Source organism: Nothobranchius furzeri, chromosome 13 (assembly GCF_043380555.1).
Source record: "Nothobranchius furzeri strain GRZ-AD chromosome 13, NfurGRZ-RIMD1, whole genome shotgun sequence".
In the NCBI taxonomy this organism is placed as follows: Eukaryota; Metazoa; Chordata; class Actinopteri; order Cyprinodontiformes; family Nothobranchiidae; genus Nothobranchius; species Nothobranchius furzeri.
Genome location: NC_091753.1, coordinates 67,227,615 through 67,249,026, shown reverse-complemented (window position 1 = coordinate 67,249,026; position 21,412 = coordinate 67,227,615). Strand labels below are relative to the sequence as shown.

Sequence of the window (21,412 nt, the reverse complement as noted above, 5' to 3'; positions counted from 1 at the left end):
TTATGTTTAGGTGGACGTATATGACGAGGGCTCATACACCTGCTCCATACAGACTAAACAGCAGCCCAAGACCTCGCAGGTCTACCTCATCGTGCAGGGTAAGCTCTTCCAATAATCCACTGTTTCCTTATTCAAGCTGGCTGGGCCCGTTGCAATAAAACAAAATATTTTTTAATGCCACACACACACACACACACACACACACACACACACACACACACACACACACACACACACACACACACACACACACACACACACACACACACACACACACACACACACACACACACACACACACACACACACACACACACACACACACACACACAAGTATGTTATTTTACACATTTTCACGATCTGTTTTAAATGCATCAATTCAAAATCTGTGTCAAAATTCTTATCAGTTAATATGCTTGTTAGACGCATTAAGAGATTAAGAGAGCTTTTATTGTTGAAGGCACTTGGCATACAAATAACTCGATATGATGTTTCTGACCATCCCGTCGCAAACAGAACACGAAGACATGACAGGACAGTGCATAACAAACACAAGAGTAACAAAACACAGGGTGCATGGGTATACAAACCCTAACCCTTACATAATAAAGTGTTCTAGCATTAAGATTGTTTTTTGTAGCAATTTTCATTAATAATAGTAGCAATATTCATTAATAATAGTAATATTAATAAAAGTAATAATAGCAACTGTAATAGTAAAAGTGATAGCAAAAGCATGTGCGAATTTCCTATAATACTGAGGTAGTTATTCTCAGACATTCACTTTTTTTAATTTTAAAAATGGGGGGGGGGGGGGGGGTGTCAAGATTTCTGGCCTCCTTTCCAGGCTAGTGGCTCCATTGTGTAGTTTTGGCTGTGGCTAAAGGTTGGGGAGGTGGAGTTTAGTAGTCTCACAGCCTGATGGACGAAGCTATTGGTGGGACTGGTATTATTCACAGTTTTAATGGTTTCTGAGTGAGCTGGGCGATGTATATGTCTTCCATGGAGGGAAGTGGTACAACATGGTCCTCTCAGCTGAGTTAACTATGCGCTGTAGACAGGGACAAAGTTTTTTTTTCCCAAGTCAGTTTTTGTCCCCTGCACTTTTACTGTCCAAAACAATATTAGCCTATATTAAACAGACACTGGTTGAGCACTTGGACCAAGCGAAAAACAACCGCTTGTGCTGAAACCTGTTTCAGTTTGGCACAACCACCTCTGGGTGGTGCTGGTGGTCCAAACATTTGAAATGATTTAACTTCATTGTCACATTCAGTGGCGGTCCGTCCAACAGGCGAACTAGGCAGCCGCCTAGGGCGCCATCCAGACACTCCAAGCCTGGATTTTATAAATACTTAAATAATTTTATTAACATTTTCTCAAAAACTTTAGTTTTATACCATTACTATAAAATACTAAGTGATCTCGGCTAGTTTGTACAAAAAGTTGATAATGTAAAAAAAGACAATTTAAATAAACATGAATTTTCAAGTTTTGGACTTGACCACACCCTACTTGTTGTTGGACCATGAACAAACGCCATTTTTTCACAGACGTTTGAGCAGCAATGGTGACGGGAGCCAAATCTGCAACCGGGTAAGTTTGATTAGTTGTATCCATTTATTGAGTTTATTAAAATGGAAAGTATTAGGCCAGTCACCAATGCAAAATAAAACAAACTCAGCCAGACCAAAAAAAAAATCATTTAGGCTTCTTAGCATGTTAGGGTAGTGTTAGTTGTGCTCTGCTGCCCTCGGGAGTCCAGCTTGTACTTTTCACGGTGTTTAAAGGTTAACTTGAGGAGTTGACTAAGATTAATGTACATATATTTCAACATTAGGAGTAGTGCTAATGTTAGTGCTCTTCACTACCTCATGTCCTCCCCGCGCATGTGAGTGACCAACGGTCGCGTTTTGGAGAAAAAACTTTTCTGCTAAGCTTTTGCCACTCTGCTCGTCATATTTGTTAAACGTGGCTTGTTGGCACATGTGTACCTAGCCTACCGTACTTGTGGTCGATTTAAATCTTTGCCAGCCTTAGGTTTTTTTTTTTTTTTTGTTCGTGCAGAGCAATATTGTCTGTGAAACTGTTCAGCTTCATCGAGCAGGTGCCACCACGGTGCACTTCGAACAGCGCAGAGAATGGTTGGTTCTTACTGAAATCATTTTAATACTTTGCATGTCATTGTTAGTAGTACACTGCTCCTCGGAGTTCAGTCGTTTTTGTGGTGTTTAAAGGTTATGTTGAGGAGTTTACTGAGAGTAGGAATGTATGTTTGAACATTGGGAGCAGTGATAATGTATTTTTTTTTGGTATCAAACCATGCAGAATGTAATTTATTAGCGTGAAAAACCCTCTCAGCCCCACGTTCTCCCTGCGCGCGTGTGTGAACGACTTTTGCGCTTTGGGGAAAACGAAACTTTACTGTTAGGATTTTGCCATTCCGTTCGCCATATTTGTTAAGAGTGGCTTGTGAGCACATGTTTTAACTAGCCAACTAGCTAGGTCTTTACCAGATTCTGTTTTTTTTTTTCTGTTCATGTAGAACAAGGATTCACTGTAAAACAGAAGTTCCATCGAGCTGGATACGGCTGACGGTGCAGAGAACGGCCAGCGCTTTTGACTCCTGCTGAAATTTGATAAGTGGTGTGTTACCTCAGTTAAGATTAAACAAAAGAAAAAAAAAACTTTACCAAATAGATCAGAAACGGGAAAGTGACCTAAATATATTTTATTACATAAGGTTCTGAAATGTAAGCTTATGTGCAGCATTAACTGAATGTTATAGATATAACATCATTGTTAAGAATTAAAAAATGCATTGGAAGTGCAAGTACTGTCACATAAGCTGCGAAAAGAGAGCACAGCTGTTTAAGCATTACAGGATAATACATGGGAGTTTTGCAAGAACCGAACCATTTCCTTGTTTACATAAGGATTGCATGTGCACATTTAAATCATTAAATGCATTAAAAGTGCACTTATCCCGTATTCACATCAAAACAACTGATCATGAACCAAATCCAACGGTACCAGTAAAGTTTAGCTGTGTGTCTTGTGGATTTGCAGAGTCATGTACTGAGACAGAGTTCTTTTCTCACTTGCATTCTTCACATCTTAAAGTAAACCACAAAGTTCAATGCCCATATGAAGACTGTAACTTTGAAAGCAGTGTTTACAGCACATTCAAAGCACACAAGAGTAAAGAACACAAACATCAGAACTGGAAGAGGTTTAAGACTGAAATAATTGGTGAAATAATAAGTAATGCCAGTGATGCTTCCCAAGAACAAGTGTTAGATGCTGATGATATGGAGGATTTAGAGGAGGTTAGTGAAGTAACCAGTGACATTGATTTTCATGATCTTGAAAAGCAGCTTGAACACAACATGGCATCTCTTCTATTAAAGCTGCAAAGTGTTCTCAACGTACCAAGAGACTGCTGTACAGGAAGTTATTGAACAACTCTGTCAAATCAGTAAGTTGTCACAACCACTTTTGCAAACCAGAATTAAGACCATACTAAGGAATCACAATTTGGACATAAATGAAGTATTTGTGAAAGAGGTAACTAGCGCTGTGTCAAAGAGTAACATAATGACATTCTGTGCCAAAGATGGGCCTTTAGGAACTGCCAAAAGGAGGGCTGCTTACGTACGCAAAGAGTTTCCATTAGTAAGCCCCATTGAATATATTGTGGAAAAGGCAAAAAACCTATTGCATATGTTCCTGTTCCCATGTTACAAAAGTTGTTTAATAAAACAGATGTTTTAAACAAAGCAGTGACAGAACAAGTCCATGTTCCTCATGAATACAGATCATGTAAAGATGGACAGCATTTTAAGGAAAATTCACTTCTCTCAAATGCTGAGTTCACACTTGCCCTTGGTCTTTACATTGATGACTTTGAAGTAGTCAATCCTCTGGGCACATCAAAGCTGAAACATAAATCGTGTGCCATATACTGGGTTATTGCTAACATTCCTGCAAAATACAGATCAACCCTGAACTCCATCCAGCTTGCAGTACTTTGCAATACCTCCACTGTGAAGGAGTGTGGCTATGCAAAAGTTATGCAGCCTCTCATCTATGATCTGAAGTTATTGGAGCAAAGCGGTGTTTATCTGGAGCAACTGGGAACAAGTGTTAAAGCTACTGTCTTGTATGTTGCAGCTGATAACCTGGGTGCCCATTCCCTTGCAGGATTCCAGTAAAGCTTTTCTGTCGACAAATTCTGCAGATTCTGTTTGGCGAGCAGCAAAGACTCTCAGCAACAGGAGGTAAGTTCTGGTCTCTTTCAGTGCAGAGAGAAAGAATCCCATGACAGGCACGTGTTGGAAGTTAAAGAAGACCCAGGATTAAGCCAGATTTATGGGGTGAAACAATCATGTCCGTTGACTGAGAGTCTTGAGCACTTCCATGTAGTCAGTGGTTACCCTCCTGACGTAATGCATGATGTCTTGGAGGGCATTGTTCCCATTGAGTTATGTCTTTGTCTAACGGATCTGATAAGAAAGAAACACTTCACCCTAGGTATGCTAAACCAGGCTATTGGGTCCTTTAATTACACATTTACTGACAACACAGACAAACCTCAGGTGATTGGAAAAGGATTTTCAACCAAAGGGACCATTGGTGGAAATGCTCATGAGAACTGGTGCCTCATAAGGCTGCTTCCATTCCTTATTGGCCATTGTGTCCCTGAAGGTGATGACACTTGGGAAATTCTAATGCTTCTCAAAGACATTGTTGAGCTCATTGTGGCACCATGGCGTACAGAAGAGACACTGCATTTCCTGAACTGAAAGATATCAGAACACAGAAACTTGCTGCAGTCAGTATTTCCAGAGTTTTGTTTAAGGCCAAAGCATCACTATTTGGAACACTATCCCCAGCTTGTAAGAAAGTTTGAGCCCTTATCTGAGGTTTGGACAATGCGCTTCGAGGGCAAACATAACTTTTTTAAAAGGGCAATCCGTACTACGCAAAACTTCAGAAATGTTGCCATGACACTTGCAACTAAACACCAGAAAGCTCTCAGTTACCACCTTGACTGTAACACATTTTTCAGACCATCTGCAGAAATTACAAAGGTAACACGAGTTTTGGTTTCCTCTTTCCCATTGACTGTCCAGACAATAATGGCAAAAACCCTTACAAAACCCAATTCGGTGCTAGTCGCATCATCTGCCTGTGTTGATGGAATCCGTTACCATCCAGGGATGATACTGTCGGCAGGATCATGCTCCAGTCTCCCAGAGTTTGTCCAGATTGAAAATATTGTTGCTGTGAATGCAGAAATTCTGTTTGTCTGTAAGAAAATGACCGCATGGTATGTTGAGCATTTGAGATCTTACCAACTTCAGTATCACGATGTCACCTTTTGGTGTGTGTTGAAGATCCCAGAGTTAAATGATGTCTTCCCATCATCAGTCTACAGGGTACAAGGAGAACTTATGGTGACATTGAGGCATTTTGTTATTTGCTAATTAATGGTCATTCTTTTTCCAGATGGCTGTGCAACAGAAATTTCCTATGAGGATTATTCTCTGCGAGGGAGATATAAGAAAAATGACAATGACAACACGACCTGAAACACTCCAGGATTTGGTTGACTGGCTCAAAGACGGTCTCCAAGCAAACTACGGCTTCAGCCTACAATACCAAGAGCCAGAATTTGACAATGCATTATGCAATCTTACAGATGTGTCCGAGCTCCCAGAGAAACCAACCATCAAAATTATTCCTACTATTGAGCTTGTTCCAGTCACTACAACTCCAGAGATTTCATCTGATGCAGTCAGCCTGGCAGACACCGAGATCTTGTCTGTCTCTTCTCTTGAAAGAAGCTCTCCCTGGCCAGAGGATTTTCAAATTCCAAAATTTCCGGTAGATGTAGAGTATAGACTTCGACAAGGTAATCTGCTGTACATGAGGGATGGAGTCCTCCTGAAAATAACAAAAGACTTAAAACACGAAATTCTTGACAAGTTGGCTGAGACCATCTATGCCTTCAAAGCATACACAGATAAGCAGGACTTTGAAGCTGTTGCAAAAGCCTTAGTACAAATACATCCATGCCTCAAAGAATCTGGTTCATCTCGTGGATGGGATGGATGGAAAAACAGTTTGAAGTTTAAAATGGAGAACTACAGATCCAAAATGCGGCAGTTGGGCAGAGCTGATGTGGCTGTGAATGGAGGTAAACGTGGAAGGTACTCCGCAAGTTTTGACCCCCCGAACAAAGACATCAAGAAGCCAAAGAAAGGGGAAATAAACTTCCTGCCTGACTATCCGGAAGGGATGGATGACCGCAACCTGGAAGAAACTCGTCAGGTGTTGGTTAATGAAATGAAGAAAAAGCCAAATGGTTCCCTTATAAAAAAGAGAAATGGATGTGACCTTTGCCCTGCGCAGAAAAGAAGTTGTCAAAGATGAAACAGCAATCAGCCAGATACTTGATTGATGGACAGCTCTATTCACAGAAAATCAGGTTTGTATGAATAATTCTCTGTACATTTATTGATTGTGTTTCATCTACTTATTCACCATTTTCCATGTTGCAGATTTTTTGTGAGTTCACCAGAGTGGCTGGGAAAAATCTGAGACGGCTTCTTCGATGCACTTGACGGTTTGTCTCCAAGCCTGATGGACCTGTTCAGGAAGAAGAAGGGCCTTGCTGGACAGATCTTAGCAGGACTTTTACATCAGTCAAAGGTAGAAGTCCCACCACATACATGTTTATCTCCTTTTAAGTTTTAGTTTTTTATCATTTCCTGTTACCTGTTCAGTGCTATTTTTTATTATTTGCATAAGGATTAATTATTTCTCAGTTACATATTTACCACATTGTGTCCCCTGTCTTTTCTCTTCTGCTTAAACTAAAGATTTGTCACGAGTATTTTCTCTTACTTACCCCATTTTGTCTATTTCAGGTATTTATTCTTGGTTTGTCTACTTGCTTCAATTACCATCTCTCAACTTTTTCTCCTGCCCTTATATACTTTGCTGAATTGGGACAAAGAACACATTTAGTCCTTGTTGAAATGTTTTGAAATTGAATAAATAGTCTTTTCTTTTCTTTTCTCAATGTCTTTCAGTCTACTGAGCCAACAGACATTCGGTGCCTTTGCCTTCAGGCACTGCCAGTTGTCTTGGGAGATGATTCCTCTCCTTTTTTCAAGACTTCTTCTGTAAGTAAAACTATTCTTATGAAAACAACAAACAACAATTGTCTAAAATGCTAAATGCAATATTAACAAACTGTACAGCAAATATGATTAGCAAAATTGTTGTATAGTGACACATTTCTCAGTACAGTATATATACATTATGAGCACACAAACTCATTTTTCTGTCAATAAAAATATACAAGTTCATTGATGTCAGTTTGAGATCATTGTCCACAGCTGACCATATTGCCATCCATTCAGTTATTTTCATGCTTGAATTTCCATATTAACGGGGCTTTTGTTGTAAACATGTATGTGTGATTCAAAAATTCTTTCTTTCTTCTAGGTTCCAGCTGACCAGGACGTTTACAATCAGACAACAGTAGGAATCCTCTGCATTGATGAAAGTCTTCACCTGAAACCAGCCAGCGTGGGGATCATCTTGGAAGGGAGTGTGGTAATGGACAACTTGCCCAACCTTCCTCAGGCTTTCTGTCTCCTTTTTGGACTAATTTACACCCTGCACTTGGATTACCCCAAGTACATGAAGAACACTTTTCTCTTTGTCCAGCATGTGATGCTTAACCTTGGTAAAAGTGAGTTACCACCCAAAATTCAGTCTTTGAAAAACCAGCTCTCTGTGTAAATGTGATTCCAAAGGGTTATCGTACTGTTCTTTATGTCAGTTGCTTAGTTTTTGTAGTTATACTGTTTGCAATTTGGCATTGGCACTGATATTAAGAGACTGAATAGGGATTTATTTACACAGTTCTACTTTAAGCTTGTAAGAAAAACACTCATTTTAGTTGTTGGTCTTTCTTCTGTTAGACCAAGCACGGGTACGGAGAAGATGGAGTTAAACACCTTTTGAGTTGATAGAATGAGGAGACAAATGATCAGAGGAATCCAGTCACTGTTTCACCGCTCGAGAGGGGGAGAGCCTTTGCAACATACAGCAGGTCCCGCGATCTGCTCCTGTCAGTTGCTCCGGACAGACTCTCCGCCGTTCTACTGAAAACGGCTGATTTTTATTGAAGATTACAGGAATGTTACATACGCAGTTTGCCATGTACATACGTCATTGGTCATGAAAGGTGAAAATAACAGCCTTGTTAGTGGACAGTTAATACATCACTAGAACATGCATCCTTGAGATTACTAGGAGCATCCTGATACATGAAGATACATTTCACCGGTGCCGAGAGGAAAGTGAGAGGAGCTGTAACGTGCTCACTCCCTTCAAGGTTGCAGAACAGAACATGCTGCTGTAAATCTTTGTGTAGAGGCCTTGAGTATCTGAGCAAGTGTACATATCACAGAGTAATACAAATGAGCTTAAAAGGTAAATATATAAAAGAAGCTTATAAGGTAAATACATATATGTTCAATCCCCCTTTTGAACTCTTTTAAGAGTTCAACAAAGATGTAGGAAATCAAAACAACAACACCAAATTTCATCAAAAAGAATCTAATAAGCAAAGTTTTAAAATGCCAATAAAGACAATCAATCAGATTAAAATACCATTAGAAACAAACAATCAGACTACAGCTTCTCATATTTCTAGCAGTAAACTAATACAAAAAACATGATCATATGTGGAACTGAACATGTTACATATGAATGGATCGCATGCACACCCGTATGAGGGCGAAAAACCCTAATTATCGTACGTCAAATAGGGAAAATTCCCCCATGTCCCCCCATTTTGGGGCGAACGCCTTTTGGCACAGAGTGGGCATGCCTAGGACATCAATGATCAAAAAAATAAAAACAAAACAATCAACAAACCCATAGAAATGAACAGTTGAAGGGATTGTTACATAAATCACTGAACATTCTCACACTCTAACAACATCTTCTTCATCATGAGAGTCATCACTATCATCAGAGGGTTCCCCTCCCAAATAGATGTTAGGATTGGCTAGTAACAAGGGCATCTGGATAATTGGGTCAGCAGGTGGAGGAGAGATGGCAATAGTTATCAATCTCTGGACTAGTTGCCTAAGACAGGGGATACAGCAACAGCCGCAAGTAACAAGAATGGCAGCGAAGACAGACATGGACACCAGGACGGAGGAAACAAGGGATTTGTATTTACCAAATACATCAAGCCAAGAGTCCCACATGGAGGTGTCTACACCAGAGTGGGATTTCATTTTTTCTGTCAAAGAGCGGAGGCCGTCTAAAGCCTTAGTTAAGCTACCGTCCGAGGCCGTATTGTTGGGGATGAAAACACAGCAATCCTGAGAAAACATGGAACACACGCCCCCTTTTTCAGCTAACAGCATGTCTACAGCAATTCTATTTTGGAAAGCCATCAATGAAGTAGCCGATAGTTGTTGGTGAACTGCCTCAAGTGCAGTTCGAGTATAGTTACTTAAGAGTTGAACATTGAAATGGATGTAGTTAATGCGGTCGACATTTTTATTGGGAGTTATCCAGACAAAAATAGATTCCCATCCGGCGGCTATTTGGTCAACTAATTTGTATTCGTCTGGAACACCTCTGGGGACGCCAATTGCATCTATATAAGTGGGATTGTGAAATGCAGGTAAGGCTGGTAAAGAGCGCTTTCGTCGGGTGCTAGAGTAAGAGCTGGAAATAGGGGTATCACGAAGGGTTACGGGAGTAACAGTGACAGGTAACAGTAAAGTAATAAGGGCACACAAACCTGAAGATTTCCTGGGAAAACCATTATAAAGCTGAGGAGCACCACACCACCACCAGAGATTGGCACGCTTTTTGGGTTTGAATTGTGAAGAAAATGACACGGTTGTATTAACGCACCAATTTGTGGTGACATTCCCCAGAAAAGGACCGCCTCGTCCAATTAGATGAATACAACTGAAGTTATTAGGGGCCACAATGTTTGAAAAGAAGGGCGTACCAATGTCATCACCTGGTTTTTGCTTTGGAAAGATTTGTCCAAACTTGGTACAATTGGAATTTAGGGAAGTCCCATTCATCAAATGAAGGAAACATTCTGGAGGGATCGGAGGTGGTACAATACGGAGAGTAGGACGAGCTGAAAGGCAAACAAGACAATCCTGATCTGAAGCATTAGCTGCTTGTTCAGCCAGGAGTAACCAATTATTAGTGCTAGCGGAAATGCCGGTAACCGTCTGAAATGTCTCATCAACAGAAAGGTTTTTAGTCTCAATAGTTATCGCTGGCGAGGGTTTATTTACTTTATCAATGTCAGTTAACACAGGAGTGGAGGGTGATTTACTTAGCCCGACAATATCAAAGACTGTAGAGGTAGGTGAAGTAATATTACGGACACAGAGGTGCACTGTCCAGTAGTAGCTTCCACTAATCCAGGGAGCAAGTACAAATAGGGTACATCCGAGAGAGTTTATTGGACTAATTATGAAAGTCAAAGGGCCTGTTTTGGATCCGCCTTGTTTTATCAATTTGATTCTGGTACGCCAAGTTGTAGCTACTCCTTGGGAGTAGGATGACCAATCATCGCCTGTTTCAGCAACAAGACTGCTCCACTTCCATTGAGAGTAAGATCCCCACGTTAAGTACCAAACATGCTCTTTCAGTTCAGATGGCGTGTAACGACCACGTGCAGGGTTTGAGGGCAAAACATCGTAGGGGAGTGTAACCGTGGTGGCTGTGGATAATGGAATACACAGAGTGATTGCTTGGGTTAGATAGAGAAAATCAGAGTTACAAGGAGGTGAGGGGGATGGAAGAGGTAGGGATCGCTTGTACCGGTCAATAGGCGGTGGAGGATGGGCTGTTGGTGTTAGCGGGGTATCCTTAGGGGATGTAGGGGGTGAGGGTGGCAAGGGGAGGTCATTACAGAGGAACAAAATAGCCAATGGGATACATAGCAGGATAACAGTGAGAAGTAGGATCAGGAGACGCTGCCTGCACGTGAGGATGGGAGGGAATGGCCAGGACATAATTAGGCTTATAAAGGTGTTAATTTAAGAAATTGTATGGGTTATAGCTGCTGTAATCAGTACCAGAGAACGCACTATAAGCTAAAATTGCTATTGTTAACAAATCTTCTAAATCTGAGAAATCGCGAAAGTATCTGTCGTTCCACAACCCCAACCTGCTGTCCCTGTATGCCAACCGGTTCAGTCTACTTGGATACCAGACTAATGGAAAGGATTCTCGTTGAATTATGTTACCCTCAGAATCTTCTTCCGGCCAGGACAAATGAGTGATCAGAATGTACATTAAGTTTGTAGAAATGCAATGAGCGCAAACATATATCTAATACTAAACAGGTAAATGAATAATAATAAAATGAGTAGTGGGTATAAAATAAAACCCTTGTGAAATAAATGAGGGTGTAAAATAAAACCCTTGTAGAATGTTCATAGGGTGGTTACTTCTTCCCCCTGTTGAGGTCCCTTCACTGGCTCCAGGCAGCTGCAGGGGGTGATGATGTCAAGATTCTCGTCCTGCAGGATGTGATGGTAGCTTGGCACGCTACCTCGTCCCACAGAATTGGTAGCTTGGCACGCTACTGTAGTCAGCTACTTCTCTTCCTGGTTTTTGGGTCCTTTTTTTTTTCGGTCAGGCAGATGTCGGCTGCTTCTCGTCCTGGTCCTTGGGTACTTTTCTGGTCAGGCAGATGTCGGCTGCTTCTCTTCCAGGTTAGGCTCCTCCCTCTGTGACAGGTTCTCTTGGACCTCGGTCAGGGCACGGTGTGGCTCCTCCGCTGCAGCACACTGGGTCCAATGGTACCAGGAGTCTCCTTTGCCGTCCAGCCGGACAGCGTGTGACGTCCTCTCTGTGATCCTGTAGGGTCCGGTCCACCTCGGTTCCGTCCACTTCCTTTTGGTGACTTTCAGCAGGACCCAGTCTGTCCCAGGTTGTGGAGATGGGGCATCTGTGGTGATACGATCAGCCTTAACCTGTAACGAGAACTGAGAGACAGGACTATGCAACAGGTTATAATATGACCTTGAGTCGAGGGAGTCAGTCAGGTCAGCAGTCAGAGGTAGTTTTGTGGCGGGTCCTGGAAACGGCCGTCCAGTCTGTAGTTCAAAGGGAGTGAACCTTGTGGTTTTGTTAACTGAGCTCCGTGTGGACATCAGAGCAAGGGGCAAAGCATCAACTTAAAACATATATTTTACTGAACTGAAAAGGTCAAGTAACCTACACTCAAGTCTTTAACTAACATTACTTCAAAAAACTAAGGGAACCAGTTGCCTTAATTTAAGTAATCTCAATTTATCTGTGCTTTGAGTGTACTTAAAAAGGGTTATTTTACTGAACTCAAAAATTTCAGTTAATTTCACTTACATTTTCATTGCGCATTACTTAATTTTTTTAAGGCAACCGGTTTCCTAAATTTTTTTAGTAATCTCAACTTATCTGGTCTTAGAGTGGAGAGGGACACCAAACTGCTCCCAGAGCCACCAACACCTCGCCCACAAAGAAAAATGGACAGCAGAATGTTATGCTTTATGTCTGCATTCTGCAATATTTAACTAATTAACTGAACCAAGCTAGTGATATTTCTATCCAGTTCTCTTCAGTCCCACTCTGAGCTCGGGTGCCTGCCCTGTTGTGATCAGAACCTGCTAGCTGACACGTCCGACATGTGGGACGGACGGTCAGGTTCTGTGTGAACCGCTAAACCACTGAGAAGGATGAAGTGGCAGACACCATCAGGGGTACCGTTTAGAGAGAGAAAGAACAAGAGAGAGGTGGAAAGGAGAAAGGTATGTACTTTTGATTGGATTTGCCCTTTCATATTCTCTGATTAGCACATAACCTTGCTAGCTAGCAGTAGCTAAAATAGCCTCATGCCATCTAGTTAAGATTAGGTAGCAATGAGGCTGTGACGTCACGTTCTGTTGTGGCTCTGTCGTAAAAGAGTTCCTCCGATACCTGCTTACCTGTCCAGTGTCGGTAAACTCCCGTATTTCACCCCTCTTTCCCCTTTCTTTCAAAGTCCTAAAATCATAATGATCTCCAAAAAGAAATAGATTAATATCAGAAAAAATAAAGTCACAAAATTATGAAATACCATGAACAAATTAAAGATGATACACATTTGAGTTAAAAATAAGAAAATAAAAGGTTTAGGTAAAAGCAGCTTTAAATAAAAGGGTCTTTAGCTGCTTTTTAAAAAGTGTCCAGACTGTCAGCGCTGCGTAAGGATAAAGGAAGATCATTCCAAAGTCGGGGTGCAACAGTCTGGAAGGAGCGATCACCTCGGCTTTTGCATCTGGTCTTTGGAACTTCTAGAAGGTTCTGGTGTGTGGACCTGAGGGCTCGGGTTGGAGCATAAGGCTTTAACAGGTCAGTAATATAGGGAGGAGCTTGACCATGTAGAGCATTGAAAGTTATAGTCAGGATTCTATAATGAACTCTAAAGTTAACGGGTAACCAGTGCAGATACGTCAGAATAGGAGTGATGTGTGTTCTTCTGTTTGCTCCAGTTAGGAGCCTCACTGCAGAGTTCTGGACCAACTGAAGGTGGCCAAGGGCTTTTATGTTAAAACATGTGAAAAGTGTGTTACAGCAATCTAGATGGGAGGAGATAAAGGCATGGGTAACCATTTCAAGTTCATGTTCTGACACAAACCTTCGCAGTTTGGAGATATTTCTTAAGTGATAAAAACAGTTTTGGATCAATGTTTTTGAGTGACATTCAAGAGACATTGGTCAGAAACACCCAAATTCCTTAAAGAGCAAGTAACGCCTAAACTAACTTGTTTTTGCTGATAACCTGTATAGATGAGTGTCTAATGGTGCTGTACACATGTGTAATCATTAGTTTGGCAGTTAAGTGCAATTTACTTTAATTGTGATATTTCAGCCCAAAACTATAATTCTATCTCCCTCTTCAGGTGAAAACTCTGCTCCAGATTTATGTAGAACCAGCTGTGGCTGATGGCTTAGCTGAAAAACGTGACGTTGCCAGCAAATCACCACGTGGCTGCACTGCACTGGTCTCCAGGTGAGGCAGCTGGCTCCTGCTGGATGGGATCAGATGGTTGGGAGGGAAGAGGAGACTGCTGATATGGAACAAAGGTTATTTATGTCACTAAGTCACTAATTCAGCTTAAAAGGTGAAACGCATGCAAAGCCAGGTGTTTCATCCTTTATCTGTTTTAATTCTGATAATTATGGTTACAGCTGATGAAAACCACACGTTCACCATCTCATACAATCAGACTATCACATGAAATCAGTAAAACAAGGATTTTAAGTAGAGAAATGTTGGACACATGTGAAGTTTAACCATGCATCTGTACTCAGGGCCTCTTTTGCTTTTAACTCATTCACTGCCAGCCGTTTCCTGATCGCCAACGGCCTTCGCTGCCAGCGTTTCTCACCGTTTTTACTGTTTTTTTAAGAGTCACAGAACGTTGCGCGCTAGCATGATGTCGATGCCAAAACAACCAAAACAAAGAGGAGACTCACCTCTTACATCTCTTTTGAGCGTTATCCGTTCTTTCATAATCCGTTGTCGAATTGTGATCGGCAGATGCTTTTCCGGTTCGCTCCTCACTTTTTTTTTACAGGAACGGCTCAAAACGATCTCCGAACACATGGATGTGTTGCTTCCTGATCATGTGACGTGTGACGTATGTGGATGAAGATCGGCTTCAGGGCTGAGATGTTTGATCTCTCAGCGCGGGGGCTCGTTCCAATGCTCAAACATAAAAAAAAATACAAATGACGACTTTAGTCGTCATTGGCAGTGAACGGTTGGATCTAAAATGACGACTTTAGTCGTCAATGGCAGTGAATGAGTTAATGAAATAAATGAAGTTTTGCACCATTTTGTGATTTTTGAAGTTTCACCTGTGCTGACCCCAGTGCAGATACGGACATCACCATGTGGACTCACTAGAGGTGTAACAGCTGAACATGATGAGCTGACACACTCTTGTATAAAAGGTGTAGCAGAAGATCATGTTTCTACAGAGAGGTCTGCACACAGAGCTGTGAGCACACAGGATTTATAATTCACAGGAAGGGAAAAAGTCTAAATGAAATGTTTAGCAGCTTAATAATGAAATGTGAGAACCAAAGCTGAGTTGAACATTGCTGATCATGTGTTTATCATTTTAGACTCCCTCCTAAAGATCTGGGACAACTTCTGTCCAGGAGCAGCCGTGCTCCTCAGCTTCTCTGCTGTCCTCAGGTGAGTGGATCGTGTCGGTAAATACTTAGTTTGACTTGTGTGAAAATAACATCATTTAACATCATAATATATTTCCTCTGGTCTTCTCATGATGCTTATGGACCTAGAGCCACCAGAGGGGACGCGCTGCTCCTCCTGCCACTAACTGCTGCACCTGCTCATCCAGGTGAGGAACTTCTGCTCACAGCAGCATCCATTCCACATGTGGTGTGTGCCTGATTCATGTCCAGATTTCTATCAGTAACTTAACTCTCATATGTTGATGGAATGATGTATTCTTTAAAATATATCAGGTAATAATTTGTGTTGCAGTCCCACATTAGATGTTTACATGTATGTTATAGTAATTCTATATCTGGTGTTCATGTGGTGTAGTCCGTCTCGTGTTCAAGATGTGCTTCATGTGTAGATGCAGTAAGAAGCAGCAGTCTATCACCACCTGATCCAGCATCTAGAGAAAAGCTGGTTTAGACAGGACCACGTCATTTTCCTCTGAGATGATGGAAGAAGTTTCCACCGTTGCTTTAGCTGGACCTCAGTAAATGGAGACAGAAGCTTGGTGACATGCTAAAAAACGGTTTTGTTGCGATTTATTTTCTGTGAGAAAATCTCAACACAAAAAGGAGTTACTAATATAAATAGTCCAACACCAATAAAATATGTTTTTAAGAAGTGTGCTCATATCATTGCATAATTTACTAGAGTTATTTAAAAGAAATAAATGTACTGCAATTTGGAGACAAGGTCTTTCTCTGTGTGTGTGTGTGTGTGTGTGTGTGTGTGTGTGTGTGTGTGTGTGTGTTGGGGTGTTAATCCGTCCATGAATACAACTAGGGATGGGTACCGAATTCGGTACTTTAAAAGGTACCGACCGAATTCCATAGTACCGACTGAGCACCGATTCACGTCATTTCAAACGGTGCCTCGTTTCGGTACCCGTCCTTCATAACGAGAACTTGCCTAGACAGCTGCGCATGCGCAAGAGCGTTATGTCATCGCTCGCTGCGAGCGAGTTGTAAACAGAGCAGCATGGTAGAAAGAATGCACGCTAAAGCTTGGGTCCACTTCACTAAATGTGTTGGGTAACTGGGTGATGATGAAACCAGCGACAACAATGATCTAAGTGAGACATCCTCATCTTAATCTGCTCCGGTAGGTAAATAAAAATGTTTAAGATAACATTAGCTTGATATGTTAGCTTCCATTTCGCTAATGGTGCATTTGCTTTCTCCTCGGAACTCCGAATTTCCGACTAGAAGAACATGAACGCGCTCTAAAGTTTGGCTTGGTTGAAGATGAAACCAGTGACAACGATCTAAGTGTGAGGCATCATCGTTTTAATTTGCTCCAGCAGTTAAATAAACTGTTTAAGATAACGTTAGCTTGATATGTTAGCTTCCATTCCCACCATTGTTATCAGCTAATGGTGCGTTCGCTTTCTCCTCGGAAATTCTAACTTCCCAGTAGGAAAAATCAAATGAAAAAAGACGGCAAAAGGAATGAAGATACACAGTAAATTTAGTTCACAGGAAAGATGTTTGCTTCAGTTTAATTATCAGCTTATAAAACTACAAGGACGATGTTAAAATACAAACAGTTGTATGTTATTTATCGTGATATTTATCAAATATGGTTATATATTGAGAAAAATATATATTTAATTATAAAAGAGAATTAAAATAATAAACACTCAAAAGTATCGAAAATTGGTACCGTTAAGTACCGGTATCGATTCCTAGGTACCGGGAATTAGTACCGAATCGATTCAAATGTCAAAGGTACCCATCCCTAAATACAACTCTTGAGCTTAAATAGAATCAAAATATTTCCGGAGTTCTGCTAGATTCTGATTTAAATCAACTCTATTGATAACATATTCTAAAAATAAGTGCCATGGTGTTACATTCCCCTCTGGAGTCTAGGAGGTTCTGAGAGAGATGTCCAATATATACAGTAGACTCTTCTGAGATGTTAAAATGACTAGAGTTAGCTACTTGTATGGGTTTGAGTGTCTACCGCATTAACTATACCACACTAACTAATTGGGTTTATCTTTATTCTACTTAACTTACAAACACATGGGTCACCACTAAGAGAGGAAGCTATGTTACAATATATTAAAACAGGCAAAGTTAAAGGCCTGAAAACTAAGGTCTTTAACTAAAGGAGCTCCGACTTTAACAAACAGGGCTTAACTCAAAGTGACTTGTTTCTAAAATGAGCAATTGACTAAACTTCAAAACAAAATAAACCTCTCTTTAATAGAGCAACAACCAAAAGACAAGAGGTACAAACCAAAAGGGGCCTCACGATAGGCTTCCAACCTAAAGGGCTCAAACGCTGTAAACACCAAGAACTAGTGATGGGACGAACGGCACTGGTGCGTCAGCACAGTGTCGAGTGCACAAGAGCGAAACCCCGTATTGGCGCATGTATCGCTTAAAGAAAATATCACGTGACCGATACAGGAAGTGTGTCGTTTGGACGTGCCGCGCCAAATTGTGTTTAAAAAGAAACAAACTGTATCGACATGTTTCAGATTTGTTGGATAGAGTTTTGCTGTTGGGTTTTGGATTTTTGATTACCCACACGCTCACTTTCCTCCGCTGACATCATGGATCGTTCCAAGAAGTTTTCCCCAGTCTGGAATAATTTTGATCTTTTGATGCCAAAAAGGTAAATTGTTTTCTCCTTTTGGCAATGTTTACTGCTATTTCTGTATTTTAAATGTGTTTGTTGTCTTTTTTCTGGTAAGAGGCTTAAATTGTTTTCAGATAAATTAACCATTTATTTTATTGTAGGTGAAGCGTCAGCTCTGCTCCACAGAGCTGTCTTACACCAATAAGAGCACTTCAATGCTGACACATTATAGAGCTCGGCATGTCAATGATGAATTGGCAGATACCCCAGGTGTGTTGAAATTATCACTAAAAAAGTCAGAATTGTCAAAAATAGTCTATTTCACACAAAAGGCTTTGTGTGGCTCTGTAGTATTGCTTTTAAAATCAATTTAGTTTATCAGTTAAGGAGGATCGCCAAGGTTAAGCGTCTGCTCTCAAGTCATGACTTTGAGACGGTGATTCACGCGTTTATTACATCGCGTCTAGACTATTGCAACGCACTGTACCTTGGTCTTCCTCAATCTCACCTCTCCCGTCTTCAAATGGTGCAAAAATGCAGCAGCACGCCTATTGACAGGTTCGAGAAAGAGGGAGCACATCACCCCAATTTTAGCTTCGCTGCACTGGCTGCCTGTGGTTTTTAGGGTCCAGTACAAGGTTCTTTCATTGGCTTTTAGAGCTGTACACGGCCTTGCTCCGCAGTGTCTGTCTGAGCTTTTAGTAACTTTCTCCCCGTCTCGGTCACTGAGGTCAGCCGACCAGTTTCTCCTGGAGGTGCCGAGAACAAAGAGAAAGCTCAGGGGTGATAGAGCGTTCTCAGTAGCAGCTCCAAGGTTGTGGAATGCACTCCCGATTCAGATTAGGATGGTTTCATCACTGTCGGGTTTTAAATCACTCTAAAAGACTAATCTGTTCTCAGTTGCTTTTAATTCAGTTTGAGAATGCATCTGTTTTTAGTAGCTTTTATGTCAGTTTGATGTTTGTTTTATCATGTTTTTACCTTGTGATGAACTTTTTATCTTGTTTTTAGAATTTTTAGGGAACTTCTGTTCGTTTTGTCTTGTTAAGCACTTAGGACAGATTTTATGCGGTTATAAAGTGCTATATAAATAAAGTTGACTTGACTTAAAATCCTTTAATAAGCTTTTTAAAGCTTTTAAAAAAGTATTTCCTTTTGTCTTGCAGTTCCTAGCAAGCAAGCAGTGGATGAGGCTGTGGTTAATGTGATCATCAAAGACTGCCAGCCACTCACCAAAAACGTTTGCTCCTCAATAAAAACGCAAAAATGAATCCATATTTAGTCTTTTGTTTTGTATGACCTAACACGGAGGTTAGCACGTTTACACACGTTAAAACTTTTACCTCTGATTTTTATTACAGACACAGTAAGATTTAGCATGCCAACTCACTGTAGCATTTACACAAACATTATTATAAGCAATTGTTAAACTCCTTTCATAAACAAACTTAACAAATTGAGCACATTCAATTATAATGATGAGGTAATATTTTGACTACAGGAAATTAAATCTTTCACACCTGGTGTGGGTTTGCAGCCTGTAAGCTTTTCCATCTTATTTACCTGCAATGATTTTAGAAAAACTGCAAGTGTCACTATTGTCACCAACACAGTGTCAATACAGTGCTGACACAGTTTGTGTAGTGTGTCAATACACTCCTTGAGGTATCATCATTCCATCACTACCAAGAACTAAATTAATTAAAGTCTCGAGTTACTCAAAGGGCAAAACAAAAGACGCTAGTCTGACTACATCTCATGAAATGCCAAAGAGACTAAACAAACACAGCTATATTTAATGAAGTCTCCAAATGCTCAAAAAGGAGAGCACTCAACACATGAGCTCTCAACCAATTCCTTTTCTTTCTCTCTACAAACTCCTTCTCACTCTACAAAACCCTCCTTGAATGAAAGTTCAGCAGCTCCTTAAGTAGCAGCTGCAGCTGATTAGCTTGATGGGGAGCTGCTGGGTGGAGCCTTCAGCAGGCTTCACTGCATAGAGCTGAACCTGACAGGAAAATAACAGAGCTGAACAGCAGCAATATGGTAAGATGGCAGCAAGGCGTGCAGGTTTACCCCTGGGGTTGTAACACATGGTGAAAATGAAAAGGAATGAAAATCACTAACAAGGTGAAAAATAACGTTTTTTTACTGCCACCTGTGTACTTTACAGTCAGTGCTATCATTGCAGGGGCCCCTGGGCACAATGTGCTTAGGGCCCCATCTTGTTACCTGTCTCCTTCCTCATCTTGTCTCCTGTTTCCTTCCTCATCTTGTTGCCTGTCTCCTTCCTCATCTTGTCTCCTGTTTCCTTCCTCCTCTTGTCTCCTGTTTCCTTCCTCCTCTTATCTCCTGTCTCCTTCCTCCTCTTGTCTCCTGTCTCCTTCCTCCTCTTGTCTCCTGTCGCCTTCCTCCTCTTGTCTCCTGTCTCCTTCCTCCTCTTGTCTTGTGTCTCCTTCCTCCTCTTGTCTCCTGTCTCTTTCCTCATCTTGTCTCCTGTTTCCTTCCTCGTCTTGTCTCCTGTCTCCTTCCTCTTGACTCCTGGCTCCTTCCTCTTCTTTTTGTTTCCTCTAGTTGGTCTCCTCTCTTGCCTTTAGAAAAACTGCTTTCTGGCCTTTCTATTAGTAAAATCATTTACAATGTCATCAAAGTCCAGATTCCTAACAAGCTGAGATTCAACAGCCATCAGTGACAGTGCACTGAGGCGCTGTTGAGTTTGTGTTGTTCTCAGTTCATTTTTTATTCTTGCCATTTGTGAAAATGATCATTCCCCTTCACAATTTGTAACTGGTAGCAGGGGCGTTGCAAGCTTTTCAAAAGTGTGGGGAATGTTGTCTGTGCCTAAAATAATGATGTTATTCATCTTGTTAGTTTAATTTCCATAATAGCTGAGCAGGTGCGAACTTTAGACGTGTCACGCATGTCTCCGTTTTAAACATGTTTCAACTGTTCAGAATACAAATCCAGGCTCTGTCTCGTTAGATTGGTGTAACTAAAGTTTGTACTGAATGAAACATTACATTAAATCATGTTGAAAAGAAAAGGATCCGATTAAATCGTTTCCCCTCATTTACAGTCAGGAAGTACAGCGCAGTGCGCGTGGCTCTGGGGTTAATCAAGTTTAGTTGTTTCTCTTTGCAACAATCTTCACAAGAAGGTAAAACAGTTAAATGGCAGGTTACAGATATTTACATTTGACTGTTTATTTTGACGGATAAACTCAACGATGTTGGTTGTTTTGAAATAATTACCCCGACGCACACTGATGCGCACACAGATGAGCTGACATTTAAATCGGAGGTAAATAAATCAATCAAGAAAAGATTCCCATCAGAACATCAGAGCTTTATACTGGACACAGTGCTCAGCGCAGCTCGCAACGCACACGGTGGACAGTAAGCTGAATGTGGCAAGGTGGAGAAACGAGGGCCCGGGCGGGATTCGATCCCCAGGCTCCTGGGTGAGGGA

At 41.1% G+C, this 21,412-nt stretch overlaps 2 protein-coding genes across 7 annotated transcripts in view; both read left to right on the top strand.

The window, feature by feature from the left end:
* Positions 1-21,412, top strand: part of lsamp (limbic system associated membrane protein) — a 293,654-nt gene that overhangs the window by 132,592 nt on the left and 139,650 nt on the right. For all 4 annotated transcript variants that reach the window (XR_011516122.1, XM_070543806.1, XM_070543805.1 and 1 more), the window contains exon 3: positions 11-98. Coding sequence is in view for 3 of the 4 variants with exons in the window: in XM_070543806.1 (XP_070399907.1) it covers positions 11-98 (88 nt within the window). In the remaining variant the exon portion in view is untranslated. The remainder of the gene's footprint in view (positions 1-10; positions 99-21,412) is intronic.
* Positions 1,585-16,069, top strand: LOC107372784 (uncharacterized). 3 transcript variants are annotated; one of them, XM_070543809.1, is made up of 10 exons: positions 1,585-2,646; positions 4,204-4,280; positions 5,512-6,493; positions 6,567-6,717; positions 7,101-7,193; positions 7,519-7,768; positions 8,001-14,184; positions 15,232-15,304; positions 15,412-15,470; positions 15,680-16,069. In XM_070543809.1, exon 3 carries the CDS (start codon positions 5,512-5,514, stop codon positions 6,436-6,438), a length of 927 nt encoding a protein of 308 aa, XP_070399910.1. In that variant the 5' UTR covers positions 1,585-2,646; positions 4,204-4,280; the 3' UTR covers positions 6,439-6,493; positions 6,567-6,717; positions 7,101-7,193; positions 7,519-7,768; positions 8,001-14,184; positions 15,232-15,304; positions 15,412-15,470; positions 15,680-16,069. The 3 variants fall into 3 exon arrangements, with proteins under 3 accessions (XP_070399910.1, XP_070399909.1, XP_070399908.1); XM_070543807.1 differs by having other exon boundaries at positions 2,129-2,144; positions 2,546-2,646; positions 7,519-14,184; positions 15,680-16,067; XM_070543808.1 differs by having other exon boundaries at positions 7,519-14,110; positions 15,680-16,067.